The 20,843-nt window shown below is 39.7% G+C and overlaps 1 protein-coding gene and 2 long non-coding RNA genes across 8 annotated transcripts; 1 reads left to right on the forward strand and 2 right to left on the reverse strand.

Moving 5' to 3' along the window:
• Nucleotides 1–763: 763 nt before the first annotated feature.
• psme3ip1 (proteasome activator subunit 3 interacting protein 1) lies at nt 764–6,456 on the forward strand. Of its 4 annotated transcripts, XM_025908512.1 has the most exons (9): nt 844–914; nt 1,182–1,238; nt 2,541–2,672; nt 2,764–2,862; nt 3,875–3,996; nt 4,537–4,670; nt 5,164–5,246; nt 5,404–5,637; nt 6,072–6,456. In XM_025908512.1, the coding sequence occupies exons 3-9, from the start codon at nt 2,546–2,548 to the stop codon at nt 6,074–6,076; spliced, it is 804 nt and encodes a 267-aa protein (XP_025764297.1). In that variant the 5' UTR covers nt 844–914; nt 1,182–1,238; nt 2,541–2,545; the 3' UTR covers nt 6,077–6,456. The 4 variants fall into 4 exon arrangements, with proteins under 4 accessions (XP_005449460.1, XP_005449463.1, XP_003439645.2 ...); XM_005449403.4 differs by lacking the exon at nt 1,182–1,238 and having other exon boundaries at nt 764–914; XM_005449406.4 differs by lacking the exon at nt 1,182–1,238 and having other exon boundaries at nt 764–914; nt 5,431–5,637.
• Nucleotides 6,457–7,263: 807 nt separating this feature from the next.
• On the reverse strand, nt 7,264–10,792 carry LOC112847266 (uncharacterized). 3 transcript variants are annotated; one of them, XR_003220700.1, is made up of 3 exons: nt 9,104–10,792; nt 8,884–8,987; nt 7,264–8,793 (listed from the first exon to the last, which is right to left on the reverse strand). It is a non-coding gene; the product is annotated as an uncharacterized LOC112847266 (long non-coding RNA). The 3 variants fall into 3 exon arrangements; XR_003220701.1 differs by having other exon boundaries at nt 8,888–10,792; XR_003220699.1 differs by having other exon boundaries at nt 8,884–10,792.
• A 7,094-nt stretch (nt 10,793–17,886) lies between these two features.
• Nucleotides 17,887–20,176, reverse strand: LOC109202756 (uncharacterized). The gene is made up of 3 exons (XR_002062675.2): nt 19,991–20,176; nt 19,225–19,253; nt 17,887–18,790 (listed from the first exon to the last, which is right to left on the reverse strand). It is a non-coding gene; the product is annotated as an uncharacterized LOC109202756 (long non-coding RNA).
• Between the last annotated feature and the right edge of the window lie 667 nt (nt 20,177–20,843).

Consider the following 20,843-nt stretch of genomic DNA (forward strand, 5'->3'; position numbering starts at 1 on the left):
CAGCAACACTTGAAACTATCAGCCATAACTTTAAACTAGCCAAGAAAGTGTTTACAGAGGGAAAGAATTAAGTGAGTGGAGGATCGTTTTTTCTTTAAACTGGACTTTGTTTTAGCAACACAGGAGGCTGTGGCCTGTGGGCGCCGCTTGCTAAACGTACACATTCCATCATGTGAAATCTGTCACTTAAATTGAAAGGGGATTTCAAGAGGTCATCGTGAACAAGACGAACGATTAAAATAAATTACCATTTACCCTTAAAATGTAGCTGAACAGTCCTCCAGGGATACCTTTGGACTTCATTAATGGATTTTAGGCGCCATCTTGTGATCAATTTGGTAACTGCTTACAATCTTATTTTTATGGGTTTACTTATATTTATTAGGTAATTTGAGAAGGCAAACTTACAGAGAAGGTCGAATATATACAACTGTGTACTATATATTCACGGTTTTATCTGCAAACGTAATTTATTTGAAAAGTTTTAGTCTTTTCTTATTTTCATGTACATTTCCTCTTTTTTGCATATTTTTTGTTTCGACCTCTATTTATTTTAGGTTTGGGTTTGTTTGTTTTTTCTGGAAAATTGAACTACAAATGGTGCGTATAATTAAGGGTGCGTATAATTAAGGAAAAGAAGCACATGATGTAGATATAATTAATAATCGACAACAACTGTGTCTACTAATAAATCTAGGTCATTGGCAATATTCGGTAGGCCTTCGTTTTCTGTTAAAAAAAATTTAATAAAAATCATCAATTAACATATATTGAAAACAGAGCCGCGTGCGTTTAACAACAAAAAAAGCGAGTCGGAACTTAATTCGAACGCCGAATTTCGCGACGAGCCGTCTTCAGCGTGACACAAAGATCATTAAACTGGAGCGCTAATCTAGCGACAAGCCTGGATCTTGGTAAGGTTTATCCACATACCGGTCTTTAATCTTGATACGAGACAGTCCTAAACTAAAGACTGCTTGGTCGTGCATCTGAAAATGTTTCTTTTCAGACTTGACATGATGTTCTGTTGCTCTTAAAGAATATTTTTAACGCTAACGAAGCTAACGTTAGCCGCGGGTTTGCAACGCACAAGGCATCTGCGAGTTCAGAGTTTGCTGCTCTGCTATATAGGCAAGAGGTCAGGTGTGTGAGTGTTTCCCTTAATCTTTGTGTGTCCACAGCTTTAAGGGACTAACTCTGTGTAGCAGCCGCCGTTGTTCTCGCTGTTCTGTGTAACGGTGAGTGGATCATCAGGGCCCATTATAAACTAAAAGCTTCGGTCAGTTAAGCAGATCTCTCATTTAATTCACTCGTCATCTTATTTCACATCAGTTAAAGTTTAAAATGGCTTCAATCTTCATATTCATCAGAGGGCTAAATAAAAGCCAGAAATCACGCAGATCGGCACAGCTTAGTCGAAATATTGTGCAGTGGTGTTGTGGTTGTCCAGCTGTTGCGCTTGTTATCGCTTTGTATGTGATGAACCGATAAAAAATAACAGGCTTAATGCCATCTGCTGCAATGCCAACCAATGAAAGCTGTCACGTGATGGCCATTTTCATCTTTTGTGCCTTATTTTTAAAGTCAACAAAATATTTTGCAAGCCAGTAAATTGATTTGTCAGGAAACGTGGCAAAATAAACTATCGTGAGACCTGTTATGATACGTGGTTTGGAGATGATTACAACAAAAACACAGGAGGAGGCAGTGCTGAATGTGGCAGAGTTGAAGATGTTAAGATTTTTACTGGGAGTGATCAGGACAGGATTAGAAATGAGTATATCTGAGGGATCGATCAGGCTGAACGGTTTGGAGACTAAGTTAGCTGGGCAAACAAGACCTGGATGGTTTTTACATATGCAGAGGAGGGATATTGCATATATTCAACAGATGTTGATGATAGAACTGCCAGGCTGGAGGAAAAGAGGAAGGGCACAGAGAAGATTCATGGATTTCGTGAAGGACAACATTCACAGGGTTAGTGTGACAGAAGAGGTTGCAAAGGATAGGATGAGTGGGAGGCATATGATCTGATGTGGCGACCCCTAAAGGGCACAGATGGAACAAGTAGTAGTTGTTTTTGTTTTCTTTTTTTAATGCAGAGATGCAGTAAAAAAGGCAGTAGTCAGCAGCAAAGTCTTTTAAGGGTTTTGCTTATTTTAATGGAATAGACTTATTTTTTGCTGAGATATGTCAAGAATCAATTAATCTTCTGTGTTCTTTGAGGAAAACCCACAGGTATTGATCGAGCAGTCACTTGTAAATGGTCTGTGTCCGGTGCGGAGATGGGACAACACATTTTAGAATGGTATTCAGAGCTTGTGTGTGGCTGTAGAGCAGGTCGTCTAATCTGAAGGTTGGTGGTTCGATCCCCGACTGCTCCAGTCTGCATGCCAAAATCCTAGGGCAAGACACTAACCGAGAGTTGCTCTCCAATGCGTCCATTGGAGTGTGAATGTTGCACAGAAAGCACTTTGAGTGCTCAGAGTAGAAAAGTGCTATATAAGAATCTGCTAATTTCTGTGTTTTATGTTGCGCAGTTGTAATGGCAGAAGCAGAAGGAGCAGGTGTCGACCTCAGCAGGAAGTTTGTGTCTGAAGCGGAGCTTGATGAGAGGAGGAAAAAGAGACAGGAGGAATGGGAGAAAATCAGAAAACCTGACGACCCAGAGGGTAAGAACACATATCCACAACTTTACCAAACCTCTAAAGGATGTCCCACTGTGCATGTAACCCCTTTATATTTGTCCTTTGTACTTCTCAGAGGTCCCAGAGGAGGAGTATGACCCACGCTCCCTCTTTGAGCGGCTGCAGGAACAGAAAGACAAGAAACAAGAAGAATATGAGGAGCAGTTTAAATTCAGTAGGTCTTTGTGGGTGTTTTGTGCCTTACTCCACTTTTCATCAGGGTTTGAATGAACACTTTTCTTCTGTAATTCTGTGATTGTAAGAGATAATGTATTATCAGCAGTATGTGTCAGTACACTTTAATATTCAGTCTCTAAAGGTTGTTTTTGAACAGCTTCATAGCAAATGTAACTTAAGCTTTTTACAGCACAAGCCACCATTTTTAGACATCATTAAGGTCCACTTATGAATTCAAGTCTTAAAAATGTCTTTGGTTCTTGAGGAAACCTTGTAAAGTCTGTAGATTTAATCTTGAAGAGTTGATCAGAGTTAGAATGGTGTGAAACTTTGCGCCCCTTCCTGATTTTCTTGTATGTTTGTCACTCTTAAATGTTTCAGATCATTAAACAAATTGAAATATTAGACAAAGATAACACAAGTAAACACAAAATGCAGTTTTTGAATGAAGGTGTTTATTATTAAGGGGGCAAAAATCCAAACCTATGTGGACCTGTGTGGAAAAAGTGATTAAAGTAGATCAAAAGATCCTTAAAAGCCAGACATCACGCTGTGATCCAAGGAAATTCAGGAACACTCTTTCACACAACTGTATGTCAGGTTGGGAATTGAGATTCGTCTCCCAACACAATAATGGAAGTACTTACTCCCATAATTTGGTGCTTTTAATTCTGATGAAATTCAAGATTTCAAAAATGTCTTCAGAACTTGGAAGCAATGATTATATTAAGGGAAACATTGAAATGTAATCTCCTGCTTCGAGTATCAGACAACTGTCCCCCAGTTTTTATGTAGAGCTTATTTGGAAAAGCTCTCTTCAGTTCGTTCATTAATAATTCCATATTCAACATTTTTGCAAGTGATGTTAGATTTTTGTTTTCAGTGCTTCCGCAGATGACGCTACTTTGTGTGTTTGTGCAGTTTTTAAGGAAGATTGTCTCTGGTTTGTTTTCGGGAAAATGCAGTCACTCTCTTGTCATGTGTTTGAGAGTATGTTTCTATGGTAACAGAGAACATGGTGAGGGGATTGGACGAGGATGAGAGCAGTTTCTTGGATGAGGTCTCCCGGCAACAGTGTCTGGTGGAGAAACAACGCAGGGACGAGGAGAAAAAGGAGCTGTTGGAATACAGAATATCCTTCATATTCAAACAGCGCACTTGCATGTTTGAGATTGGAGTCGGCTTCATAACGAAAACCCTAGTTTTTGTTATAATAAAATCAATAGCAATTCAAACTCGCATTCAAATACGAACTGCCTCCACAGCAAGATATCTACTTCTGAGGTTGAGTTTTACATTCATATTCTTCCTTGTTTGAGTAAAGCAGGGGTGGGCAACTCCAGGCCTCAAGGGTTGGTGTCCTGCAGGTTTTAAATGTGTCCTTGATCCAACACAGCTAATTTAAATGGCTAAATTACCTCCATAACATTTCTTGACATTCTCCAGAGGCCGGGTAATGAACTGCTCATTTGATTCAGGTGTGTTGACCCAGGGTGATATCTAAAACCTGCAGGACACCGGCCCCTGAGGCCTGGAGTTGCCCACCCCTGGAGTAAAGTTTTCCAGTCTGCCCTCTGGTGTCTCCCTTCAGTGTTTAATCCCCCACCTTTCCACAGTAGGACCCCATTAGGAATTTATTTTTTTTCTTTTCACCTTAACTATGTAGCGTTACAGCGCTCTTGTGAAGCAAGCATCTGCAGAGAGCCGCAGAGAACCTGAAAAGAAGGCGGCACCTAAAGGGGTGGAGCACAGGACCAGCCACCTGTCACAGGCCCATTTATTAGTTGGAGCTGTAAAGAGACGCAAGTATGCACATGAACATGCACCATCCTTAAAACATGTTGTTGTTTTTGTTTTGTTTTTTAGCTGCCATTAGCCTCTGCCCTCCACCTGACAAAATCCAAATTTGACTCTCCTTTAATGCTACCTTGTAGCAAGAGGCTCTTGGGTTTCAATGTGGAGATTCTTTATAAACATGCTGAGTAAATGCTGTCTTTGTTCGGGACACACTAGTGAAAATGACTTCAGCTTTCTGGTTAAATAAAGAAAAATAGTTTTTTAAATACAACAGTGTTTTCACCATCTAGGCCCTAACTTTGTCTCCTTGTCTTTATTGTCTGGCTCAGAACTTTGTTTTTGTTCAAAGTACAGAGCACAAAGAGACTAACAGTTTCAACAGCACTGACAGAGTTTGTTGATAATTACCACACTCAGGAATTTCACAAAATTGCTGATATAAAAATATTGATTGGATCAGCTTTAAGTCTTGTTTTTCTAATCTCTTTGTTCTCTCTCCAAGTTCCTCACAATCAGACAGCAGTAAGAAACAGAAAGTGGAAATCACAACAACAGCAACGACAGGAAATGGAGAAAAACACACAGGTGGGCAGCAGCCAGAAAAACACATTAATATGCAGCTCATATAATATACAGTGGAGTTTTGTTCCCTGTGAGCCTGTTTAAAAAGTGGAAATGGATGCAGATTCAGTGGACCACTCTTACTCTCTTTCCTACTGTGACTGTTGTATGTTGGCACAAGGTCTTACACTTAAGTTGTGCTTTCCAGAAGAGGGGGGCGGAGCAGGAGGAGGGGCAGAGGGAGCCAAAGATCAACAGACAGTCCCTGGCGTCACTGCAAAGCCGCCCTCAGCCGCCTTGAGCTCCGGCCAAGGCGTACTACACTTGCCATCAGCGGCCGTGTGTGTCGGTGTTTTACCAGGACTCTGCGTTTATTCCGGCAGCAGCGACTCTGACAGCAGCTCGGACAGCGAAGGTAGCGTGGACGCAATTATGTCGCCGTACCCACGGCACAACAGGGCCTACAGATAGACACACAGCAGCATCCACACACAAACTGACATATGTTGGCAACAATTAGAAAAGGTGACCTCACATAACACATGCACACACAAACTGATTAAAGTCATTTATAGAGGCGTATCTGCAGGTAACAGGAGTTATTGTCAAGTAAGTCGTACACTTGCAACACACTGCAAGCAAATATTTTACGTATTCCTGTTGTTTTCACAGCTGTGAGTTTAACTGTTGCTCTTCGTCATCAAAGTTCAGCTCAGTGATACAACCCTAATAAACCAACTTTAAACTCTATTATGAGCTAAATCTGTGTATCTATTTGTGTTGTTTTGCAATTGTGGCACCCAAACATGACGCCTCCACCCTTCCTTCCCTCAATTGCATGTCACGCAGTTTAAGCCGAGCAACCAATCCCGCACTGCCTACCCTGATGACATCCTGCCCCCCCTACACTCCCTTCCCAACCCAAGCCACAACGGCTGCAAGCTGTGCTATTGGCTGAGGGAACAGTGATTGACAGCTGTGGAGCAAGGAAGAGACTGCTTTAGACTGTCACATGACTCACACCTTTTAGCTATCTGCAGCAGAGGAGTGAGAGCAGGACTGCGTTTGGGTTGAATGCCGAGTCTGTTTGGATTGAAAAATTCTGTTTTTATTTGTGTGACGTAATGTATGTTTGTTTAAAAGTTGCTTTATTCTGGGAAAATGCTGGACTGTTTATTGCCGTCTCAGACTTCGGGGCATCTGAGAAGAATGAAATAAAGAGATTTCCCTGTGTTGTGCCTTGTTTTACTTTGGGGTTTGTGAGAGTACAACAGAAACATATTTACAGGAAGTTTAAAAACAGCTCAAGTTTAGGAACCCATTTGGGAATAGGCATGATTATTCCTTTTAATTTGGTGCCTCCAAAGAGTGTTGTAAATGTCTGTTTTTCTGAGAGGTTATAGGAATGAGACAAGGATGAATCTAGATTCCATGTTTTGGGGACCTCAGCCCCAGTCACAATATCATGCATACAGTGCATGTAATTATTATTATTATTGTTATTATTGGAATGTTCTATTTGCAAATGTAATTAACGCTCTTCACATTTAAAACAGTTGGGTACACATTACAATCTTGACTTCAGAACCAGCTTAAATAGTGGGATGACCTTATGCAGTAACTAAGAATAATTCAGAACTAGAAAGTGCATTTTCTGAAGAAACTGCAGTGTGAATGCTTGAATCTGAATGTATGCACTGAAATGAAATCATTACTGAATATTAAGCTAAAAATGCTGAATTAGCTGGAAAATACAGAATTTTTAACCTGAAAACAAAAGTGCAGAACTTTTGAAAGCTGATTTTCACACAGAAGAACTTGGAAAATAGCTGAACATGTTTAAAATATAAATTAGAAAAAGATGAGTAATGACAAAAGAAAATTTAGTCAGAAAACCTCTGAATGAATAACAAAAGTTCATATTCTTCTAATCACTTAAAGAGTGGAATTATGTATTATAAATCTCTAATTCATAAAAAATAATAAAAATAAATGTAAAAACAAATTTGTTGAATTGAACTGAAAAGATGAACAAACATGCTGGAGAAAATACAAGCTTTAATATACAGCATAATGTTTTTCAGACATATACATATGTGTATATCATGTTTAATGGTATTACATACATCAATTTGTTTTGTATATCATAGAAAATAACATAAAAATCTTAAGTCATATTGTACAGCTTCTTTCTGAAAAGGACTTAAATTAATTCAACAAATGTTTTTTTTTTTTTCGAAATAGAATAAAAATAAAAATCATTTTAAAAAGAGACGTTTGCAATGTTTTAAGGTGTTAATAATCTGATCCTGTCATGTGTCTGTTCAACTTTAGTTTTTGGCACAGACTCGATTCTTAAAGAACAAATTACCAAATAATAAACAAATAAAATTGAAATTAAAGTTGCTTTTTTTTGTTAAACACTTCACAGGAGAATAAATAAAAATAACTAAATTAAATAACCAAATAAAAATAATAAGCAACATATGAAATACATGAAAATTCAACTTTTAAAACCACAATCCTGAACCTTTAAATTGTGTTTGTTTCGTAGAACATGGCTGAACAGCTGCTAATATTGGTCTACTGAATCTACTGATCTGTCTACACATCTTTTTATTACTCATTCTTTTTTATGTTTTATTGTAAACAGAGTCCACACAGTGGTAAAAGAGAACTGTATAGAGATTTTTGAGTGAACTCAAACGAAAGCCTAAGGTGGTGACACAGTTTAACACATACAAATAATCAAATGAACACATTAGTCCTTTTTGTGAACATGGATAAATAAGTATCATTAGTTTACAGCATTGTTCAGCCATGCCACTAAATGCTTTTTTACACTGTGTTTTAACCTGGGCTCAGACACAAAGTCCCAAATTTAGTTAATCCCTGACTTTGAGTTGTGGTTATGACTAATTATTATACACAAGGCTTTATCTATCTAAACTCTAAGGACACAAATATGAAAAAACCTATACTTACCAGCTGATACCCCACACTACACACTAGGTGTGCCATGTGACCTGAAACTTTGGTACAAACTCATCATAATTATTCTGTTAACACTGTTTCTTTAACACTGTTTGTGTTGCTGTTCAGCAGTTTAAAATGTTTTAGATTGGATTACATGGAACGAATTTGAGTTCTCTTGGGGGTTTTTGTGTGTGTTATGTTCTTAGCAGATTCTTTCTTTACATACTGTTGAATTCCAGTTACCACATTTCTGGTCATATGACATCCCGAGTGCCCACTTAAAAAAATCCCCACAGTTAATTCAACATTAAAACAAAATAAAAATATGTTAAATAAATAAAGGTTTGCTCTGTGATGAAATATTAAATAAGCATACACTGTACAGAGCACTAACAATGAAAACAATCCTTTAGCCTGTCAGATCAGAGAGAGGCAGTCATTATGTCCATTTAAAACCTGTAATCAAAGAGCACAACATTTCTGTGAAACTATAAAGTCCCATATGATCCTCATCATGTCCAGTGACTTCAGAGTGGATCCTCCCTGTCATCCGGCCAGTGTTTGATGTGTGGCAAGCAGCACAGAAGCAGGATAGCTGAGGAGCAGAAAACAGGAACATATGTAGTTGTAAATGTAAATATCAGTGATACTTGTCTTGTCATAGGGAATAAAATAATGAACTTACACACTCATTTAGGGAGGATCTTGACACTGCACAGAGGAGGCACAGTCAGTCTGACAATGATGGTGATCTTCAGGGATGTTTTCCTGCAGCAACATTCCTGCCGACTGGCCATATGATCCAGAGTAGTTGGTTTGTAATGAACAGAAAGGTGTATATGTTAGGTAGTGTGCACTTAGAGCTGGTCCTAAGAAACAAACACATCCTGTAATAAACTGAATACCTTTAGTAGTGCTGCTGCAAATATAAAGCCCTTCTATCATGTGTGGTTTCAAAGAAGGTGTTTTGGAGGCTCGGTCACAGAAACTGTGCAGTCTGTTCAGTCCTGAGTGTCTCAGCTCTGAAGGGGATGGATCACAGAGGGAAACACCTGAGTACAGATATTAAAATACACTCAAAATAACACTCCTAAGGTCAAGTGAAAACACAATTTAAACACTTTACAAAGAATTAATACATGTTTCCATGAAAATAATGTCATTAACCCTTTTTGTTGTGAGTAAATCTCACCGACTGCTTGTGGGACAAGCTAGAAGGAGGACTTATCACAGAATCTCTCCTGTGCTCCAGATGTGAAGTCTCATGCTCTGATCGTACGGTGAAGATGGTGATGATGAAGCCTCTCTGATCTGTGGCATTACAGTTTCTGGCTGCTATGTGCTTCACACTGTTGGATTTACCATGTGAAGCTTGGAGAAGACACAGGAGGACTGTGTCTCTCTTTACAAAAAAAAAAAAAAAAAAAAGAAACCTAACAACCTCCCACCGTACCCCCCCACATTCAACTCCCACCTACCCACTCCACTCAACTCCCCAGCCTCACACCACCCAATGTCTATACAAATGTAGGGTATCAACTGGTAACAAAAAGCAAGTTTAACATATGTAGTGCATATGTAACACTGCTGAAACATTTCTGGCCAGAAATGTGCAGTTATCAGCCAGTGCATTTATCATCCCAGACCCACCCTGATAAATGCACTGGCTGAAACATGATAAAAGCTCATAAAAATGTATGTTTCATTGAAAGATTTGTCCAAAAATATAATAATATACTTTTGAAAAAGTTTAAAGATTATAACAAACTGAAATCAATAACATTTTAGTAAATAGTATTTCAAAATAGAGGCACAGATAAACTGGCTTAACTGTCATTATTGCTGTAATTAGATTTTTATTTTTCTTTTTTTTTCTTTTTTAAAAAAAAGCAACCTTTAGTCTGTGTTGTTCTCTCAGAAACAATGAAGAAGCTGTTGAACATTTATGTGTTGTGTGGGCAATCCTCTGGTCCACCCTCCCTCCCTCCCAGCCACAGTGAGACTGGGGCAGCCTGGCAGGATTTTGAAGCCTGGCTGCAGAGAGGATATGCCTACACTGTTCGTTTTAAACTGCTATATTTGATTTTTCTGACATTCATAGATTTCTGATTTTTAGATTTTCTGTAATACATAAAATTGTCATCTTTTACTGATATCATTACTTAATTCATTTAATTGTATTTTATGTAGACAATTGAAACATTATATTGCAATGCAGGGCGCTTTTTCTTAAGTCAACTTTTAAATATCGCTCTACTTTCTTAAGTCATTCAAAAATATAGAAATTACTTACTGTAGTCAAAGATCTAGATCATGAATCATCACAGGACAATACACAGTATACAGGGTCATGGTAACTATAGTAGGTCTTCATGACTCCAGAATGGAGACATCGCTCTGGCTGAGAAATGAAAATAAGGTCAAGCAGTGTGTTCTTCTCTGTGGTAGGGGCAGTGATGACCTGTGCGTATCCCCTAGACTCAAACAGCTCCAGGATTGGTTTGTTTGCAATAGATAAAACATTCTCATTAAAATCACCACACACTATGATGGGATGACAGTCCATGATCTCTAATGAGTCTAATAGGCTTACCAGGTTTTCAGGAATGGCCTCAGAGTGTAGTCTGGAGGTCTGTACACAACTGCAATTAGAGCACTGACTGGTGCTTCAACCTTTAAAGCCAGAAATTCAAGGTCAGTTACATTATGGATGTACTGTTTTTCATGCACTTGAATGTCACTTTTCACATAAACAGCAACTCCACCACCATTTCTGTTTGCCATCTGGGGAAAGTTTGTGTAGGACAGGTGTCTGTTGCGTTTGAACAAATTGTAATTTTCCAAATGGAGACTCTCTGCGACAAAAGAGCCCCGCAGGTGTGTTTCTGTTAGGCACAAAACATCTGCTAGACACAATTCATGGTGACTCTTGATGTCATTAATGTGAGCTGGCAGTCCCTCTGTATTATGATGAACAATGGTGAAAACCTCTGACCTGCTCAGTGTTTGTCTCACATGTAGAAGAGGCATCATGTCATCAAGGTTGGCTTGTCTCATGTTCTCAAGTGCTGCAGTGATTTCTGGATTGGTGAATATTTTTTCTCCTCCATATCAAGAAGATAGAGTCCATTGAGAGACGTCACTCTACTGACAGCTACGTAGGCCATGCCGGGCTCAAAAATGCTCTTAAGAGAGACAACAGCTGATGTGGTTGTCATTCCCTGTACCTTATGTATTGTACATGCAAAGGCCAGCTTCACTGGGAACTGTCTTCGTACCACTCCTTTCTGCTTCAGATTCTCCTCTGCTCTCTCAATGTACACCATGTCGTCTGCTGGTGTGCGGTTATTCTTTCCAGATGTCTCATTATCCATTTTAAGTCCAAGCTTGATGATGTGTTGGTCATTTTCAGAGTAAACTACTCTAAGTAGTTTTCCAAAAGCTCCATTAACCAAACCATTTTGTATGTCAATGTTTCTGGTGAGCATGACACGAGCTCCTTCTGCAACTTTCAGTGTGTCTGGTAACTCGTTTTTACCTCCTTTGAATGGTCTGTCTTGTAATGCCATTCTGCCAGTTCTAGGATCCTTTCTATAATCATCTGCATGGATGTCAATGATATGAGTATGGAGCAGACCCAGTGTTGCAGAGTTGTGTGCATCCACTTCTTTGTTAGTTGCAAAAATGTGCAACGCATCAGTCGGACAATGGGCTGGTTCAGTTATGGCCTGTGACAACAAATTTCTATCTGCTTCACAAAGCACATCCAACTTTCCTTTCACACGGATTCTGTTCAGCATCTCAGCAAAGACAACATCATCTTTCTGACGCATAATCTCAGTCAGAGTGATCATCTGAAAATGCTCCCGCCACAGGTCGATCTCGGACGGGTCGTGCACACAGAGAGGTTTCGACTGTCGCACTGGGGGTAGCTGATAGAAGTCTCCAACAGCAATGACTGACATGCCTCCAAAGGGTCTCCGAGTCCCTTTGATCTGTTTGAGTCTTGCATCTACATATGCAAAGAGATGTCTTGACACCATAGACACTTCGTCAATGACGATTATTTCAGCATTCAAAAGTTCTGATCTGACTTCATCCAGCTGATTGCCAAGTCCCTGAATGGGAGGTTTTAAGCTTCTAGGGAGCTTGAGAAGAGAATGCAGAGTTGTTCCAGAAATGTTAAATGCTGCAGTCCCAGTGAAAGCAGTTAACAGGACAGTGGGTTTTGATATGTCAACGTCGTCTGCATATCTGGGCACTTTGCTCAGTATCTTAGATGCTTCTGAGTAGATGCATTTGATAAGATGTGATTTTCCTGTTCCAGCACCACCATTAATATAAAAGAAAAACTGCTCCGGATTTAGAGCACAGACTCTTTTAATGCACCAGTCTCTAACTGCATAAAATATGCAGGCTTGCTTCTTATTCAGATTCTGAAACATCTGACGTAACAATGTGGGATCAATAGCAGGGGGTTCCCTGATGGCTCTGACTTCTGTTGAAGCATCAGCCTGACGGCTGTAGTCGGGCACATCTTCCTGTTCATTTTCATTGTCTTGCTCTCTTTCTTGTTCAACAAGTGGCAACCTTACGAGATCTGATTCAGGTGCCAGATTACACCATTCGTCAGTCACACCTCTGTTCTGCTCATATTCCTCAACAGCGCTCTCAATCTCCTCGCTGTTTTTCTCATATTTCTCTCTGTTTCTTTTGACAATGTGTTGCACGTACTCAAGACAGTCAGTACCTGGTAGCTGTACACAGCCAGCACCATAGAAAGCCTGATAGGTTGGCAACGATGGTGTTTTCAGTTCGTGGTCTGAACGATGAGGAAGGTACAGTTTAAGCAGTCTTCCGTAATATTGCTCTGGATGTTTTTCTTGTGAGCAGCGGTGAAATCTGATGATAGCAGGCTTATCGTTTTTGCGCCTTTGCACAAATCCCATCTCATTGAGAAGGGGCAAAACATCTTTACCTTTTGTCTGTTGGCCATACACAATCCTGCAAGTAGCAGCAAAGTCTGCCATGCACATCTCCTCATACTCTGGTGTTTCAGGTCTGGCTTTGTATTTGTCATTCAAAGATGTCATCCAAACATTGGAAGACTCAGGTGTTGTGTTGTCCAGAACTGACAGGGGACGACTCATTTTCACAGGATTATCATCAGTTGGTATGAATATTACAGCACGTGAACATTGCTTCATGTGAAGACCACATGCACGAGCAACACACTCCTGTGCACTGATCTCTCGCTTCTTTGAATATGCCTGCATGACGGCTCTCATTTCATCGCACTCATTTACACTGTCTTTATGGGAGTTTTCAATGACAGTTTTCAGGTACTCAGATAGCCCGCCCTCTTTTTTTGATATATATTTCATTAAATAGTTTGCAGCGCCGAAAGCATCTAAAACAAAGCTTATGTCGATATTACTGTTCCAGGCTTCAAGCAGATGTGGATTATAGCCATTTATCCAAGAGTCTTTTGGATCACGCTTTAGTATGATCGTACTCCTTGTGTTCATTTTATTCAGGTATCTCTCATATTCTGCATGTGTCAACTTGCATCGAGCCAAGAGCTGCCTTAAACTCATGGAAGCGGTTTCAGGTTCATTCAGCAGCTGGTTCAGTGGTCTGAGCTTGTTCTTTGCTGTTTCTACTTCCAGTTCATCATCCTCACTGGGTCTTGTGATCATTGTCTCATTGCAGGGTGGTTTGGGAAAACCAAAACGGCACCCGGAGCTTAAACTCCTAAAGCACGTCTTTGTGTGGTTCTTACTGTGTTTTTGCACTTCTGTTACTTTCTTGTACAGTTCAGGTTGTTTATGTGGATCAGGCAGCTGAGCTGTGATGTATTTGTTTATAAATCAACAACAGTTTGCTCATCATCCTCCTCAAACACAGGAGCACCTTCTACCCACAGGAGACAGTGTATGTGTGGGCTTCCTCTGTGCTGAAACTCAACTCTGTAAAAGTAGTCAATGACTTTGCCAAGTGGCTCTGCAGGAGATAAGAGTAAATCTCTGAATAATGCTTCAACTCTCTTGTCAAACATGCGCATTGTTGTGACAGGATTGCTTCTCAGGATGTCACACTTTGCTGACCAGTCGAGTCCTTCAAAATTGACTTGTTCACCTTGCTGCCTTGTTATTGCTTCAATCACTTCAGGCCAGCGCATTTCAGCAGCTGAAAATGTGCAAAAGAACGTGGGAGTTCCCAACTGTCTGATCATGGCAAAAGATCTCTTGTTGTTTTCTCCCAATAGGCTGGGGTTCCTCTCAGAGGCTGCATGAATCTCACTGCATCTTTATTTCGCACCAGTTTCTCAACCTCATGCTTATCTTGTAACATGCCTGAGGTTATTTTTCTCCCATCTCTGGTCAAAGGCTTTGCCTTCCTTAACTGGATTGTCATGCTGGAAGTAGCCAAGTGTATTTCAGTCACAAACTGTGCAAAGAACAAATAGTTTGTGTCTTTGGCAAAACGATCATCAATGCAGAAAAGTCTTGATTTGAAATACCCACTGGGGGATACTTTGATCAGCCTTCTTTCATCCAGTGTGTTTTGGCCTGTAGGAAACTGCACAGGGAAGGCCATGGCCTCCAGTTTAGGTGTTTTGAAAAAACTTATTGGATTGTTTCTCTCTGCAGGAGCAACAGAGTAGATTCCTTCACTGAAACATAATATTTCCTCAGCCACATCAGGGGGCTGCAAACAGGACTCGAGTGCAAAACCACCATTAGTCAGTCCATCTGCTTGCTCTGAATCATCTCTCATCTGCTCATGTGGTTGTTCACCATCACAGGGTAACATGTCAATATCCTGTTCATTTTTATTTGTGCTTCACTCAGTGCATTTTTCTCACAGCTGTCAATTTCCATTAAATCAGCCTCATCATAATCGTCCTCATTCATGTTTTCATCATCATCCTCCTCATCTTCATCAGGAAGTGTTGGATCACACAGCTCAGCATCATCTCTGATGCTCACATCCTTATACTGTGGATGAATCTGCTTGAGTTTATGCAGTGCTTGCACAAGTTTAGACCAGCTTACAGTCTGAAACAGCTGATGACCTTTGTAAGACAAGCGTCTCTTCAGTTTTACTCTCATCACCTGAGAATTAATTCTCAATCGAGGCAATGCTTCAACAGTTTCCTGTACCTCTGATGGGACACAGACCACATTTCCTCTAATTGCTCTTTGTCTGCCTTTGGGAAGAGGAATAATCTTGGCAAATGGTATGCACTTGGCTACGAGATGTCTCTCCAGTATGTTGAGATCTGACAATTCAGGTGGAATATCAGCAAGATCCAGTTTATTGGCAACAGCAAGTGCTGGCATGGATCCATTTTTAAGATGATTGTGGCAGGTGTGACAAATCCACTCTCTCTTTCTCTCATCAGGCACATTGCACTGCTCATTTCTGCAGTTTTCATCACAAACATGAACAAACTTTCCTGTCAAACATGTTGCAACCACATGTGGGTTTTGACATAATTTGACCTTCTGCAGGGTCGTACTTGGTTTGGAAATGAAGCCTTGAAACATACAGTACATGGGTATGATGGTCCAACTTTGATTTGTGATTTGAACACCGATATGGCCTCGTTGATCACACTGTTGTCACTCTCTTGGGTTTGTCTGTTCACCCATCTGTATTTCCTTTTATTTTCATGGCACATCTCATGTTGTGCATAATCTTAAATGCAAGATTACTTTGATACCTGTCTCGCATTAGTTGTTTCATCAGTTGTCTGTGTCTTACTCTGAAGGTGTTGTCATTTGCATACCGCTGAGTAACTCGACATCTCTGTCTCTCTCTGAATTCTAAGTTTTCTCGATACCTTTTAGTGATGTAGCTTTTTTTCTCCTCTCTGAAATCAGTATTCTCATAGTAACGTCTTTTAATATATTGTTTTTGATTTTGTCTAACTTTAGCATTCTCACAGTAACGTCTTTTAACATACTGTTGTTGTTTATTTCTGAATTCAGCATTCTCACAGTAACGTCTTTTAATATACTGTTGTTTTTTCTGTCTAACTCAGGATTGTTTTTATATACCTCGCTTGTGCAAGATTTTTTCTTTTCTTTGTACTCTTTATTTGAAGCATACTTTTGTCGTTCTTTCCTTTTTTGGTTTTCTTTTCTCTGATTTCTGGGTTTCTCTGATGCCATTAATCTTCTTTTCATTTTGTGCCTTTGTTGTTTATTAACTTTTTTCAGTTTTTGTAAAACTATATCAGAAAGGTCACAGGCAGCAACATTTTTTATTGCAGCATTTGATTGACATGAAAAACCATCCCTTGATGGAAGGAAACTTAATTCACTGCATAGTTCTTCAGTTGGTATATTAGGAGGTTCATTCTGATCTTCATGTGATGTGAACTGAGTCATGTGGACTTCTTTTTGTTTCACCAGTGTGTACAAATGGACATTTGACAAAAGATGTTCTCAGTCAGATCAGTGGTTGTGTTTCTCCTTGGAGTAAAGGGGTTTGCTTCATCAACAGTTGTATCAGAGTGAGTAGGTGCCACAGCAGTGGCAGCTGTTGGTCTGCAGACTGTGTCTGTGATAGTATCACTCAGGTTGATTGTGCTCATACTGTAAAACTGCACAGGCTTCAGCTCATAGGTACAAGAGGGTGATATCTCCATCTCTTCATAAGAATCTTGGAGCCTCTTAATCATGTCACTGAGGAGTGTGAATTTCAGCATCACAGCTGTACCACGATTACGTGACCATAGTGCTAGAGGAAGACCACTGGGTGTTCTGGTGTGGGTCAAAGAACCCTATTTTCCTATGTGGATCTGAACACTGCGATACACAATCCACTCATAATCAGTAAGGCATACTGCACATCTGACAACAGGCAGCTCAGTCCTGCTTCTAAGCTGAGAAAGGTATCTACTGCTTCCTCTGGAGGTTCTTCAAATGTCCCATACCGGGAAGGCTGTGTCATGTCGACATGATACATAGACCTGTGAGCATCAACTTTGTCTGGCAGCTCATCGGTTGCCAAATGAATACTCTTGGGGAATCTTTTCTTGGCCTCTTTGTACATCACATCACCTTTATCCAAGACCAGATTAAGGTCAACTGTAGACATGTTTCATTCTCATGAAGGAAAGCAAGAAATGTGAGTGAGTTACATGTGCACTGACTGTTTCTGGAGTCTCCATATTTAGGATGTGCCTGGCTGTGAGATGCACAGACATGTGTTACAGAGGGCTGGTTTTCAAGGTTCACTCTTTCTGCATGAGATGGCCCTGCCACATCACTGTGATGGCCTCTTTTCACAATATCAGCATAACCCACCTGTGGGGCACTTGACACCTCAGGTTGGTCTCTATGGTTTACCTGATGTTCATTAAATGCATGCTGCAATCCAGTCTTTACAGCATCTGCATAGGATACCTGTTGTACATGTGCAGGAACATGTCGACCTGCCTGTTTGACACCATCAGCATTGGTCTTTCCAGACACACGGTCTTCTGCAGAGCTCTGAGGAAAATCACACTCAGTTTGTTCACATGTTGGTACTTTGTGAAACTCATGGAACTTCTTCCAGCGTTGTTTTGCAGCTTGTGACTTTTTCTGCTTTTTTGGCATTTTTACACACCTTTAAGTGTTTCTGTTAGTCTTTAGAAAATGTATTCAAAAAACAAGAGTGGCACACAGCAGGAGATGTTTTCTTTGTCTTTATATTTCAGCTTTTATTTCTCAGAAACAATGTCTTTGTTTGTTTGACAGTTTGTCAGTCGAGAGAATATTATGTACTCTCTTTATTGGCTTGGCACAACTTAGCAGCAAGCCCAGAATGAAAAACAGGTAGAGAGAAAATTTAGAAGAGAGAATAGACAGAGCAGGAGAGACGCGGCTGGGAAATGACAATCAAACCGTGAATTAGAGTTTTCTTTATTTGTTCAGTTTGTTCTCAGGTAGAGGCAATATGCACTCTTTATGCTTTAATGGCTTGGCATTTTTCAGCAGCAAGCCAAGAGTGAAAAACAGGTAGAGAGAAAATTTAGCAGAGAGAACAGGCAGAGCAGGAGAGACACGGCTTGGAAATCAAACCGCAGAGTTTTCTTGTTCAGTTTGTTCAAAGGTTGAGGCAAAATATGCACTCTTTATTGCTTTATTGGCTTGTGCATTTCTCAGCAGCAAGCCAAAGAGTGAAAAACAGGTAGAGAGAAAATTTAGCAGAGAGAACAGAGAGAGCAGGAAAGACACGGTTTTGAAATCAAACCGTAGAGTTTTCTTTGTTTGTTCAGTTTGTTCAAAGGTTGAGGCAAAATATGCACTCTTTATTGCTTTATGGCTTGTGGCATTTCTCAGCAGCAAGCCAAAGAGTGAAAAACAGGTAGAGAGAAAATTTAGCAGAGAGAACAGACAGAGCAGGAGAGACACGGCTTTGAAATCAAACCGCAATAAGATTCTTGGTTTGGCAAAATTTCTCACAAACCACAGGGTGAAATACAGATGGAAAGAAGGCAGAGACAACAGGTGGAGCAGGACAGAGGATAGAGGGGATGTGGGGTTGGGATGTGACAGAGAAGACTGGAGATCTGGTCCTTGTTCTTCTGCACACTGTGAACAAAAAAGAAGAAAAAAATAATAATTTTATTAAAATTATATCACATGGTAATTGTATGAACTAATTGTGACTACTGAAAAAGGACAAAACAAATATTGAAGCTAAACTGTTGTTGGCTGCCATGTGCAAAAAGTTGCATAATTGGGCACTTTTTAAAATAAGAAATATTTATTTAAATTCAGCAATAATATTTTTAATACAAATATGATTGAGTGAATCATTAACTAATCACATGTAGTGTGACTACAAAAATGTACGAAAAAATATTTTAGCCCAATTGTTAAGCTGCACTTATGTGTATTTATTATAAAATTGTGTTTAAAAGGTCTAGTTTGAATGAAAGATTGAACCCATCACTTTACAGCTTATATAAGTCAGATTATTTTTTTATTTTGGTATACTTCTCTTACAGTATGTGCACACCTACCAGGCAAAGCACAGATGTCAGTCAAGTTCCTGAAAGTGTAAGACGAGAAATAATATGTTAGTTGTCTGTACAGTGTTATCAGACTTACAGAAATACAAAGCCCACACGACATGATATACTGAACTTATAGTCAGCAGGGTAATTATAGAGTAATATAGCACACCAGCTGACACAGCAACCATTTTGTAATTCAAACTAATTAACTGAAGTATTTCCACTTATGTAAGGCTACTGTTAGACTGTTACTAGCATTAGCATTGCTGCTAGCGCTAGCATTCCTGCTAGCATAAACACTTCAGTTAGTGTTAGCACTGCAGCTAGCGTTAGCATTGCAGCTAGCGTTAGCATTGCAGCTAGCGTCAGCATTGCAGCTAGTGTTAGAACTGCTGGTAGTGCTAGTACTCTTACTGTTAAAACTGAGCCACAATGGTAATAATAAAGCTCATTCGTTACTTTTGTCTCACTGATCACCAATAAATATCACAGGAATATTCTTTTTGTCAGTTAACAACTGCTAAGGCTAGTGTTAGCACTATCGCTAGCGTTAGCATTGTTGCTAGCATTAGCATTGAAGCTAGCATTAGCACTGCTGCTAACAGCAAAACGTCATAACCGATATAAATGATAGCGAAGGTTATTCTTTTTTGCTTTCTTTATTCTTTGAACTCTATTGAACTTTAAAAAGACTTGATATGTGAGTTTAAATGTCAAACATGTATTTTTACCATCATAAAAATAAAACAGTGCAGTACCGTATTGTACTTACCACAGCAGAGAGCAAAGCGGAATGACGACAGTTGGTGCAGTGATTCGTTAAAGACCGATGAGGCGTTCAGGTAGTGCTTGGTAATTTGAGCATCAGTTTGAACAGCAATATTGAGCATATACATTTCTCTGTCATAGAGAGACAGAGGTAAAAAAAAATACACAAGACACATCAGCATACAAATTGGTACTTTTGCCTGAGTATTAGCAAATGAGTGACATACAGAGAAAGGGCAACGGGCATTAAACGAGAAAATAAAGTATTTCATCTTGAATTGTTTGTGGGTTTTATTTTAAGACTACTTTGAGTGTATTCGTAGGGAGAAAAACTATACAGACTAAAAACAGAGACATTAAATGAGATTACATCATTTAAAATGTGGGAAAATCCACTACAGACAGGTAGATGCTGTGAGCTTTAATTATCCAGACAGAAAGGAGTATTTAAAAGTCATCAACTGACTCCAACTGCCCAGATCTGAAAAACCTGTGTGCAGAAGACAAGTCCACCAATACACAATAAGCTTGAATTTAAAAGGCCAAGGAGAATGCTCTATTCAGTCGGCTTATACTAACTGCTGACATACTTTTAATCTGTGGCAAAACCCTGTCAAATCTGACTTGTTGAACTGTTGACTTAATCTAACTCCAACCGCTTTGTTGTAACAGAAATTTTTAAGATGAATCAACAGACATTTTTACAATTAACCTTGGCAGAGTGAGACAGAGCTCGTTAAGCAGGCAGGTGTGAGCCTGGTTGCTATAGTGACTGCACCCAATGGCTCCATACACCACACAGACATGCACCTCACTTTTGCTGCTTAAAATGAACAGAAAAGTCAGGCCGAAACAAA

This window comes from Oreochromis niloticus, linkage group LG7, assembly GCF_001858045.2.
Source record: "Oreochromis niloticus isolate F11D_XX linkage group LG7, O_niloticus_UMD_NMBU, whole genome shotgun sequence".
Classification (NCBI taxonomy): Eukaryota; Metazoa; Chordata; class Actinopteri; order Cichliformes; family Cichlidae; genus Oreochromis; species Oreochromis niloticus.